Source organism: Palaemon carinicauda, chromosome 26 (assembly GCF_036898095.1).
Source record: "Palaemon carinicauda isolate YSFRI2023 chromosome 26, ASM3689809v2, whole genome shotgun sequence".
NCBI classification, from domain to species: Eukaryota; Metazoa; Arthropoda; class Malacostraca; order Decapoda; family Palaemonidae; genus Palaemon; species Palaemon carinicauda.
The window spans coordinates 76328025-76341087 of NC_090750.1; the positions used below are offsets into that span (position 1 = coordinate 76328025).

At 35.6% G+C, this 13063-nt stretch overlaps 1 protein-coding gene across 1 annotated transcript in view; it reads right to left on the reverse strand.

Moving 5' to 3' along the window:
• Positions 1–12505, reverse strand: part of LOC137619594 (protein tiptop-like) — a 94009-nt gene extending 81504 nt beyond the window's left edge. The window contains exon 1 of the mRNA XM_068349767.1: positions 12076–12505. Coding sequence (XP_068205868.1) covers positions 12076–12172 — 97 coding nt within the window. The 5' untranslated portion in view covers positions 12173–12505. The remainder of the gene's footprint in view (positions 1–12075) is intronic.
• Positions 12506–13063: the final 558 nt, after the last annotated feature.

A 13063-nucleotide genomic window follows, 5' to 3' on the forward strand; every position in this document is an offset into this window, starting at 1 on the left:
CTTGTCCCTTTTTTTTAAAGCTTTCAAGAAAAATAAGTAATTACCCGTGGCGACCCAAGGATAAATAATGACCCTCTTAACCATGACAAATATTTATTAAGATTAAAAGGGCCTTAATGAAGCCTAATTCTTTGTAAGCCGTCTGACTTCGCAGGATCATATTTCGCTTGTCTTTTTTCTCTTTTTTTGTTATCATTTACGCTGAAGTAATCGAGTTACGAAATACTTCACAAATTACGTTAATAAACATAGAAATAAAGATTTAGTTTCTGTAATATAGAATAAATATATATACAGTATATACAAACGAAATAAATATCCAAATATAAAATAAAGACTTAACTAAAGCAGATAGTCTACAGTTCCTCCCATTACCACATACATAAATGATTACTGTATATTCCCATACAACAAAAAAAGTAGTTGTTCAAGTTCTTATAGGCTATCACGCAGTTATTTTCACAAAGCAATTACTATCACCAAAAAAATATCAATAGTAATCTTTTATTTAATGTAAATAAGATTGTTCCCATCATATGATTTACACATCACATCACACTCGAGTATATTTTTATTTTCAGCCAAATTGTCATACGAGTAAATGTTCTATAAATAGATGTAAAAAAATGAAAAATAAAAAAAACTGAAGAAAAAAAATTATGAAAAAATATACTTTTTTTTAATAATAATAAATCTATTAAATTTTAATCATTTATTTTGCATATGTAACTTGCCAGGATATGACCAGAGTGTGCAATAAACGTCTTCGACAGATAACCACCATCCATGTCATTACATCACACGAACCATGACATCCCCGAAGGCCGGAAAAAAGGTAAACAGGTTGCTGGACGGACAACCGAGGACGGTAGGTCGAGTTAAAAAAAAAAATGTAAACGATGGAGTAAGAAAATTCTCTCTCTCTCTCTCTCTCTCTCTCTCTCTCTCTCTCTCTCTCATACGAGGACAACCGAGGACGGTAGGTCGAGTTAAAAAAAAATGTAAACGATGGAGTAAGAAAATTCTCTCTCTCTCTCTCTCTCTCTCTCTCTCTCTCTCTCTAATACGAGGACAACCGAGGACGGTAGGTCGAGTTAAAAAAAAATGTAAACGATGGAGTAAGAAAATTTTCTCTCTCTCTCTCTCTCTCTCTCTCTCTCTCTCTCTCTCTCTCTCTCGAATACGAGTCCTAATGAAACCAAATGGTGTGATCAATATTCCTAATACAGAGCCATAGCCATCCATTTAAGCAGCCTGATTCTGAGTAATAGGCGTCATTGGGACCCGACAGGTCTAAGAATCAGGGTAATCAGTCCTGGCGGGACCCTTGGGCTCTCTCTCTCTCTCTCTCTCTCTCTCTCTCTCGTTTTTACCGACAAAAAACCCTTCCGAATCACTTGCCCCCGACATGAAATACGGTCGACACAAATACCAGGGCTATACACCTATATGGACAGGGGTCCTCTATTCTTCCTCCATCCCCAGCCATTATATATTTACTTATTTACTTTCTGAGTTAGTAAATAAGATTTTTTTACTTATTTACTTTCAGAGTTGGTAAATAAGGTTTTTTACTTATTTACTTTCAGAGGTAGTAATAAGATTTTTACTTATTTACTTTCAGAGTTAGTAAATAAGGTTTTTTAGTTTTTTACTTTCAGAGTTAGTAAATAGATTTTTTACTTATTTACTTTTCAGAGTAAGTAAATAAGATTTTTTACTTATTTACTTTCCCTTCTGTCTAAGTTGGTTAACGATAGATTAACATTAGGATAAAAGTATTCATGGTAGGTTATGGCATTTATGGCATTGGTGAGAATAGCACAGGTAATCAATCGGATTGGAATCGGATTGGCTGTCATTTCCTCTAATGGTGACTTGCTTAAAACAACAGAAGTTTACTAACTGCAATTTCCTAACTTTGGATACCAAGGAATAACATTTAATCACATTTAAGTTCAATTTAATTAATTAATGTAGAAAGTGTTTTATTTATATAAAATCATAACTACATATGTCGTGAACTATTTTTTTTATTACAGTAAACGCAATATAAAAAATTTTTATTCCAAAATAATTATTTGTTAATTATCATCATTATTGAAATATTTTTTTCATTACATTAAACGCAATATCAAAAATTTTATTCCAAAATAATTGTTTGTTAATTATCATCATTATTGAAATATTTTTTTTATTACAGTAAACGCAATATCAAGAATCTTATTCCAAAATAATTATTTGTTAATTATCATCATTATTGAAATATTTAAGACCATTCTTATAACCACTACCTTACCTATGTTCATTAAAACTACTGTCATTAATAGTCACTGACTGACTAACTCCATACTTTTGCCCGGTTGTCTGTCACGCTTACCGAAAGTCATGACATTTCCCACTGAAGTTCAAGGAATTTCAATTAAATGGGAGACCATCATACACAGATGAGCATGAAGGAAAAACTTCCATCTGTTCAGTCTGTCTTCACATTAGTTTATGTATAATTCCTGCCAAAAGTTGATATGATGGGTCTACACACAGTGGATTTTTAAGCACAAATTAAACCTTGGATACTATTTATGCTTTATTGACTTAATATTACAAAAAAAAAAAAAAAAAAAAAAAAAAAAACTTACAAAGGTAATAATACATCATAAATTGTATACAATAGTCTTGCACAGGACAGATTTACTTTAGCGAAAATATTATGTCCACAAAAATATATCAACAAACAAACAAATTCCGATTAATAACGTAGTAATACCACTCCATTTTGCTAGCTTATATATAATAAATATATAGCTTTCATAGCTAGCACACACATTCCATCATTAACGATGTCCTCCAAACGATTACAAGATTCATATAATCTTGATCAAGACCTTAAAAAAAAAAAAAAAAAAAAGGTATGTATGTAATCTTCGCAAGAACAATAATTATTTCTTCAAGAATTGACGAGGCATAAACTGTTTCAGTGATGCACTCAAGAATGTTTTATTTATTTTGTTATGTACACGAATATGTGCGAATACAACTGTTGATGGCTATGGGCGTGCGTAGATGTGCAAATGTATTTTTATAGATATATACATAATGTGTACATGTATATAATCACAAACACACATATATACATAAATATACAATATATACATATATACACATACATAATATATATATACATACATATATGCTTATACATACATATATACATATACATACATATATGCCTATACATACATATATACATATACATACATATGCCTATATATATATATATATATATACACATCTTCCATCATTCTTACCTGATATTCTGGCACGCTCTCTATTGAGCCAAAAAAATACAGGTATACGCTTTTATGAATGCATACGTATGTATATATGTCTGCATATACAGTGAAGAGAAGCCATAAAAAACAAAATCCTCCAACATAACAACACGGAGAGTCCCTTGCAAACTTTCACAGTGGCAGATCACAACATTAATCCAACACTTAAGATGAAGAAGAAGAAAAAAAAAATCAAACATATTTCTTATCTCTTATTTACTTGTGGCAGTGTTTGTTCGCGCTCTCGTGTGTGTTCAGGCATGAATTTTATCTACTTGCGAGTGTGTGTGCGTATTTGCGCACGTAAAGATAGACAAGCAGAAAGCGTGTGTGCACATACTATATATGTCAGTGGCTAAAGCCACGTGTTAACTGATTTTTAATTAAAGGGACGCATTAGAATTAGCAAAAGATTTAATACATGGGAAGCATTGCAAAGTATTTAATTTAATTCAAACGTAGTCGAGAGAGAGAGAGAGAGAGAGAGAGAGAGAGAGTTAATTTAATTCAAACGTAGTCGAGAGAGAGAGAGAGAGAGAGAGAGAGAGTTAATTTAATTCAAACGTAGTCGAGAGAGAGAGAGAGAGAGAGAGAGAGAGAGAGAGAGAGAGCGACTGCCATGCACTACGAATCGTTGTAGCGTCCAGGAGAAACAGAGCGAGAGAGAAAAAAGAGAGAAAAAGGGGGAAGGTAATAAGGCTCGTTTTTCCAAGCTGAGAAATAACGACTATTTGTCCGTTTCACGTGTAATGGTGTCAGTTTATCATTCTCATTGCCAGTCGTCACCCGTAACCCGGTCGGTGCGCATGCGCCGGTTCACGAACACCACAGAGAGAGAGAGAGAGAGAGAGAGAGAGAGAGAGAGAGAGAGAGAATTACAAATCCAAATCTCCAGCTTCTTTAATATGAGAGAGAGAGATCCAAATTTTCCAGCTTCTTAAATATATGAGAGAGAGAGAGAGAGAGAGAGAGAGAGAGAGAGAGAATTACAAATCCAATTTTTCCAGCTTCTTAAATATGAGAGAGAGAGAGAGAGAGAGAGAGAGAGAGAGAGAGAGAGAGAGATTACAAATCTAAATTTTCTAGCTTCTTAAATATGAGAGAGAGAGAGAGAGAGAGAGAGAGAGAGATAGAGAGAGATAATACATTATTATTATCATTATTATTATTATTACAAGTTAAGCTACAACCCTAGCTGGAAAAGCAAGATGCTACAAGCCCAGGGGCTCCAACACGGAAAAATAGCACAGAGAGGAAAGGAAATAAAAAATAAACAAAAATTAAGTGACATTGTAATGGTATCTCGGTTTAAAAACAGTTTAGCAAATAAAGAATCATACATTGAAGATATTCACTTATTTGATAAAAATCTAATTATTGCGTCTCTATTGTTTCAAGGAAATAAACAGAATGGAACTAGATGAGCGAACATCTACACATATATAAGGACCGATGAAACTTTCAGCCCTCTTCAATAATTCATTGAGATTCAAGTTGGGTTCTCTTTCCTATCTCCCGTTATAGTGGCAACAGAAATTCCGTAAAGCAAAATTTCACTTATTTTCTCAGGGGAAAATTAAAGATCCAAGACTATCCTCTCTGAATAGCTTAAGTAAAGATATAATTTTGTATGTCCACATGCTGTTAAGGATTTTATTTATGAAATGTCTCTTTCCATATGCTATATTTTATCATAGCTATAAAATTCAGTTAATTGTCTACCAGTCTATATTTCTATCTATCAATATCCCTGGTCGATCGGAGACATTGGATCTAGGACAGCCTAGTCAGCTACACGATTTCAAAATTCAAGTTTGAGTAAAAAAAAAAAAAAAAAAAAAATATATAATATATATATATATATATATATATATATACCCAGTCAACATACCGTAACCGGTGATAGGATTCTATATCCTAACACATACAACATAAAGGATTCTATATCCTAACACATACAACACAAAGGATTCAATATCCTAACACATACAACATAAAGGATTCAATATCCTAACACATACAACACAAAGGATTCTATATCCTAACACATACAACATAAAAGAACGTCATAAATCACACTTTATCTGAAGATGAGAGTATCAAAGCACGAAACTCATTTCGTACAGCTGTAACTTCTTCGAAAAGGCCTTCACTAAATACGCAGAAGTTGAAAGAAAAACTCATTTTATGCGGTAAGTCATAAAACATAAAAAATGAATAACTGAATGACATTATATCGTTTGAGCAATGGTTTAAAACGTGACATCCATTCATCATTAGATAAAATGACTTGCATGTAAACAAAATTATTCGATTGAATAAATTATGTAGTACAACTAGAATGCCAGATACTCTCGGTTGAAATAAAAATTCATTGTATTTCTAATTCTTACGAGGATACGTTATACCGTCTGTTACACTTTTAAATTATATATAACCTATATAAATATATGTAAATGTGTACACTTAATTTCATGCTAAATCTAATTTATTTTGGAAATTATTGTCCCTGTACAGGAAACCTAAGTACTTATTGTATTAGCATATTATACATGTGCTTGTATTTGCCATAGAATCTATCAACTGAGTGATACAGGAAATCCTATTTAAAATTACAACTGGTAATGTCATAAATGAAGCAACCAAAAGAATATTAGAAAAAAGTGGAAAATTTTAATAGGAAATTTTCAATTTTAATCATTTTGGATTACTAAACCCAATTCACAACCCCGCCTTAGTCACAAAAAAATAAATCAAATTTCATTTACCACTACAATCACAATGTTCTCTCTCCCTTTTGACAAACTCTCTTATGCTCCTTTCCCCTCTTCCTTTTCCTCCTTGAACAACCCACATCACCCAACGGACGGAGAGGCAGAGTGATGGCTGACCCGATATGGAAAACACACATACACACACACACACACGTACACACACACATTCTCGAATGCCTAATGCGTGAAAAATTACGTTTACATCGACTCCCTCAATGGCCTGAAGAGCGAAGGATACGAGTATCATTTGTGACCATCCAAGAGCCCTCACCGGCTTACTTTTTACTGTCATCTGCATTGAGCCTGTATCGGAAAAGGGTAGGGCCACATCCGCCCCGCAGAAAGAGCTAGATAGAGAAAAGAGAGAGAGAGAGAGAGAGAGAGAGAGAGAGAGAGAGAGAGAGAGAGAGAGAGAGAGAGAGAGAGAGAGAGACTCAAAAAGCGAATATCCTTCCAGGAAGGATAACAGACTCCACGTTACCAGAAGCTCTTAGGGAATAAATTACTCGCTTCTTCCAATAGGGGTTTCGACGGGTTTAGGCAGAATACAGCAGCACTATCATGGATGAAATCGACATGTTTTTTTTTTCTCTTTTCCCATTACAATTGCAAATCAATATCACCCTAAGGTAAAGTGCTTCTTATTTTGAGAAGTACACACCACTCGGTAAAAATTTAGAAAAATTTCAAAATTGTACAGTACGTCCTCTTTAGTATTTTCGTGTAAGGAAACAACCTAGTCGATTTAAATTCCTTTTTATAAAATCCGGAATTTCAAAATAATTAGAATCACTCAGCTACTATCCCTTGCTACCTAGCGTTATCCCATACATGAGAGAATATCACAACATTGGTTGCAACTTTTAAAATAACACTACAAGATAAGCTGTTAAAATTCATTCAAGGAAACTTCCCATTCAACCAATAGGAAGTACAGCTCATCAGACGGAAATAAGAGAAATAGTAAAGGAAATAATGATTTGTGGGTATCTGGCAATAAACTTGATATCAGAGGTCGCTATTAGTGGATCAGGCGGAACTGGAAATGGATAAGGACGGCGGGGTTCTGGAAAGGCGCAAAAAGGTATGGGTGAGAAAGAGAGAGGGGCCAAAGAGTTTGCAAGAATCGGAGAAGGGTTAAGATGCCAACACCGACTGAAAGAAATCAACAAAAGGGTTATGGTCAGAAGGTGTTAATGATTGCACCACCAGATTGAAACCATGGACAAAAGCTGATCTGGAATAACGATTCTCTGAACTTTTATTTCTGGGGGAAAAGAAAATAAGGATATCAATTGATAGAGAACAGCGCTGGAGATTGATACAACGGACAAAGGTAGTTTGAAAATAACGATTTCTGGAGCTTTTATTTCCAGAGAAAATAAAAAATGTCTGGCAACATTTATTCCAGGATTTTTATCGTTTTAAAAACGGACATATTGACGTAAAGGAGTGATATTACGGTCACCAACCCGTAAATGGAAATAAAAAAGTAAGGTAATATTACGGTCACCTGTATTTCACTGAAATACGGTTGAGAACAGTATATTGTTACGGAGAATTTCCGATTAAAATTACGGGTTTTTCTAATAGTATAGGTAAGTAGTCAAGTGCCCTTTATCTGAACCAACGAACAAAGCTGGTTTGAAAATAACGATTTCTAAAGCTTTTATTTCTGGAAAAATAGAAAAAAAAAAAGAGATAAATGGATCAGATGATAAAAATAATAGCGTGGACACACGAAAAGGGAAAAGGGAACCTTGAATGGGCACTTCAACGGCATAAACGTTGATCATAAAGACCATTGTCAGCGATAATAGTTACGGAAGCAATAGTTGGAAAATAAAAAAAGAGGGTAATGACAGCCTTTCTCTTTCTTTCGGTTGTCACATAACAAGATCATCAATAGCATTAAAGGCCATAAACGGAGACCCACCGGTCTGCTGTGGTGACGTCACTACGAGACTTGGTGCTTCGTCTGTCGTAGTCCTTGGCGCGGTGCAACAATTTCCTCAGACGGGGTTAACAGCAACATTTTCTTCTTTCCAAAATAATATGTATGAATTCAACGTAGCTCTGTCTTCCAGGGGAGACCAACTTCATCCACTCCACCACACTATCTCTCATAAGAGAGAGAGAGAGAGAGAGAGAGAGAGAGAGAGAGAGAGAGAGAGTTAAGTTGGTTTTTCCAGTTTTCGAAATAACCCGCGCAATTTTTCGCGCCAAATCCCGTCCGTACGTCGGGCGTTGCCACGGGCATTACAGGCCTCTTCAAAAATAATCCCTCCCATAGAAGTAACAGCCGGTGAAATGTCGCCAATAATAAATCCCTCCTACGCAAAAAAAAAAAAAAAAAAAAAAAAAGGAAAAAAAAAAACCCACAGCCAAGCAGCATCCCAACAACCTCCTGGAGCCGGAGACCAAAAAGAGGGGAAAACGAGACGAAACAAAAGGGGAAAAGCCCCTGGAAACGGGGGTCCAGAGGGTGAAATGTGGGTGAAATATTCGGCCATCCGTCCGTGTCGGCCTGAAGTGTGAATCGTAAAAACCTCCATAAATATTTGGGAACGCCCCTCCATCGCGCCATCACCAGAATAATGGAGGAAAAATAACACCTGGGGAAGCGTGATGTTATAATGGTGATATATAGAGCAGCCTAGAGCCACTGTCACACCCTCAATATAACCAAACTTACGCACCGAATGCTGCAAAAGGAATAGAAAGGAGGGACGAATGGGGAGGGGGGGAGGGGAGCTGGAAGGATAGATGGATGGAGGCAGTAGGCTAAATGGATAGTACTGAGAGTGAACTAAAGTTGTGATTAGTTAAGAGTCTGGAGTCCCTTTTGCTTTTCTTACTCGCTTTTCAATTGTGACAGTGATGAACTGTTCCTCCGGGCAAAAACCGTAGGCAGGGTTAAGCGAACTTTCCAAAACATACTCTGCAAAACGTTCTGTAAGCGTTAATATATATTCTTTTCAACAACAAAAAATATAAAGAATAAAAGAATCATACCAATCAAACAAGAACGGAATGAAGTTCACAAAAATAAAAAGATAAAAGAAACTCGTGTGTTTATGAGAAGAATAGGAAAAATATATGTTCTTTTAAACAACAAAAAACATAAAAATTAAAAAGAAAATAAAATAAAAATAAGAATCATACCAATCAAACAAGAACTGACTGAAGTTCACAAAAAAATAAAAAATAAAAGAAATTCATAACTCTATGAGAAGAGGGAAAAAAAAAGCCCATGCAGAGATTTCCCTTTTTCGGGCTCAAGGGATCCAGGCAGCAGCAGACTATACACGATGATGATTAAACGTTTCTTTTTTTTTATGGGGAACAGTCACCGTACAGCCTTTGCAAATCACAAAGGCTTTACTTGCGGACTGGCCATAACTCAGGAATGGCTGAGAGTTGGAAATGAACACACGCGTGTTGCACAGCGAAAAGAAAACTAAAATTCTCGCTGTAGCGATTATTTTTTTTTTTTTTAACTTTTATTTAAAATAACAGAATACAATATTTACATTTTGTCAATTAAATAGTTGAACACAGGAATTCCTTTGTAACAAGTTTCTTCAATTTTTCCTTATACAAAATTGACGCAAACCATCTCACATAATTTAATCTTCCTCTAAGAAAACCAAGAGTATCATTTTCACTAAGTTTCTGCATACGGCTTATCGATTATTTGCGAAAAAAGAAATATTATAAAACATCGCAGCGATGGCGGGAGGAAATGGAGGGATGGAGTTTCGAACTGACGTACAGACAACCCCATGACTTAATCAATGATTTATCTGTAATTTCAACACCGTATCATCATGAATTTGCCATGGTGTTGGGAAATGTAATTGAGGTAGAAATGTCCAGACATCATATAAAGGGGGCATATCGGTTCCATCTGACAGATAAATGCTTTATTAAAATAACGATGAAAAGAATAAAAAAAAATAATTTCAAATAAGAGACAAATTTCCAATAATGGCGAAGAATAGATAAAAACATAATTTTTGAAATAAGAAGAGACAAATTTCCAATAATGGGGAAAAATAGATAAAAACACAATTTTTAAAATAAAAAGACAAATTCCCAATAATGGGGAAGAATAGATAAAAACACAATCTTTAAAATAAAGAGACAAATTTCCAATAATGAGGAAGAATAGATAAAAATACAATTTTCAAAATAAGAAGAGACAAATTTCCAAAATGGGGAAGAATACATAAAAACATAATTTTTAGATTAAGAAGAGACAAATTACCAATAATGGGGAAGAATAGATAAAAACAATTTTTTTAAAAATAAGAAGAGATGAATTTCTATAAATGCTAATCTGAAAATCAAGAGGAAAAGATCAATACAAATAGGTTTTTTATATGTATGTAGTCTCCCATTTATTCAAAGCAATCAATTGATTTCTGATAAAATTCTGCAATTTCAATAACAAATGTTTTTTCTAGGTTATCTACCGAATGACTAAAAAAAAAAAAAAACAAGGAAAATTTCCATTTCTAATGTCATGCTATCATCGTTCGAAGGAAAAGTAACAAACAAAATTAATCTTTTAATTTATTCAATATTTCATCGGTAGCTGAGAGAGAGAGAGAGAGAGAGAGAGAGAGAGAGATTAGGGTTATGTTATAGCGAGGAATAATTAGGGTTACTTAGCAACAGAGAGAGAGAGAGAGAGAGAGAGAGAGAGAGATTAGGGTTATGTTATAGCGAGGAATAATTAGGGTTACTTAGCAACAGAGAGAGAGAGAGAGAGAGAGAGAGAGAGAGAGAGAGAGAGAATGTATTATGTAAGGTTATCTAGCATCATAAAGGCACCCAAAAAGTAACTGTTGGAGGTAGAGTAACTGAAATTAAGAATGAGGAAACTGTTGGCGGTAGAGTAACTGAAATTAAGAATGAGGAAACTGTTGGAGGTAGAGTAACTGAAATTAAGAATGAGGAAACTGTTGGAGGTAGAGTAACTGAAATTAAGAATGAGGAAACTGTTGGAGGTAGAGTAACTGAAATTAAGAATGAGGAAACACTATTGAAACACAAATGCGATGAAATCCATTTTCACTTCAACTAATTACTCATGCAAAAAGTATATCCTCATACCTGCTTTGTTTTTCAAACCTACACGAACAAACACATTACCACAGACTGCGCTTGCGCATGTGCGCGTATTTGTAACGTCAAGTGCCAAGCAATAGTTTCCATACGTAGCCAGAAATTCGAATATATCAAAATCAGCATTGCGATTTAAATGGAATAACATACAAAAATATAAAAGTAAGCAAGGTAAGGCATGTACAGAAAGTTTTTTCCATTCCAGATCTTGTTACTTCCAAACCTTTTGTTTACTTAAATCTTTGGAAATTAGCTTTAGCATATCTATCAGGATTAAATATTTCTATAGTCACTTCATAATGGGTAATGTGCGTAACACATGGAGTTAGTTTATGAATATTACGTTCACAATAATCTTGTCCCTTCCAGAGAGGCATTTCCTCTTAGGAAGACTCAATAAAGACCACGGTCTTCCGTTACATACAAGTATATAGCATCTGACTATCTAATAGCAAGGAACCATATGTAAATATTAAAGTTTTCAGGAGGAAACTGAAGACTTTCTTGTTTTCTAAGTGCTTCCATAATGAGGATTTGACAATAAACGTGCGATATGCAGTGTGAAATGCTGAATGCCTTGGAACGCATATAATAAAATGACTGTGAAGGTCCTGTAGAGAGGAGGGTTGCCCTGCAGTATAGGACCAGAAAAGGCAGCCCTTTGAGTAAAGTAAATAAATATGCTAATTATGACACCGAAAAGTATGAACGCGCGAAGGTAAACAAACCCAAAACATTTCATAAATATAAGAAAATCTGTGTTCGTGCAGTTATTGTTGCCCAAACCGACACTTTGTACCAACTACTAAACTTATAAAAACTTGAAAACTACTTACTTAAAGCCAACCGCAACTTTTCAAGGATGGCATTTCCTTGCATCAACACACTGTACCAATCGTTGTCACCGCTGATACGTCGTACCTTCAAACTCATTTTGTTTACATCACTATCGCCAACACGGCTTTTTGGTGGTAAAATCCGTACACCTTCACAGGACAGGATATCTCACAATCACAGATGCGTTAGAGTAAATAACACTTGCGTTCATAACAAAATAGAAACACCACCGCGCTCCGACACAAACAACAACTACTGACGAATACCACAGCGAACGTTCTCTTCCCTCTCTGCCTCTCTCGCTGGAGCAGAGCAGAGCGACCTCCTGAGCGGGAACTGTTCTGGACGATTTTTCCAGCGACAGAGTAGAAATAAGAGTGAGTCCGGGAACGGTGCAGAGGGAGAGAGAGAGAGAGAGAGGAGCTTAATCGCCGATGAGTGTAGTGTATGAGTGAGTGTGTGTATGTGCGCGCGCGTGTGATGATTGGGAGCGAGTGAGAGAGAACTTTTGAGAGCGCGCGTATGTGTGCGAGTGTAGGTTAGTGCGTGCGTGTGCATTTAATATGATCGAGGAGGAGCCGTGTGTGTGTGTGTGTGTGTGTCTGTGTGGGGTTGGTGGACACGTCGCTGGATGACGGATCACTGGAGGTGTCATCCATCAGTCTTGTCAAGTTCCCTAGATGACTTCCAGGGAAGGGGAGGGGGAAAGGGGGGTGGGGGGAGGAAGGGGCGTTGTGTGATGGGAACAGATACCATACGCCGCCATAGAGATTAATTCTCCAGTACTTATACGGTATATATGGGGGGAAGGTAACTTATATTGGGAACATGTAAATGAGAATGCAAGCATAAAAGCACGCAATTCCATATGCAATATCTGACAATTTTGTCCCCCCCTCTTCATCAACCCCCCCTTTCTCGTTTTCTCATTTACGTGCATTCCAGCGAAAAAAACTAAATATATTTTGAGGGGGAACAGAGACAGAG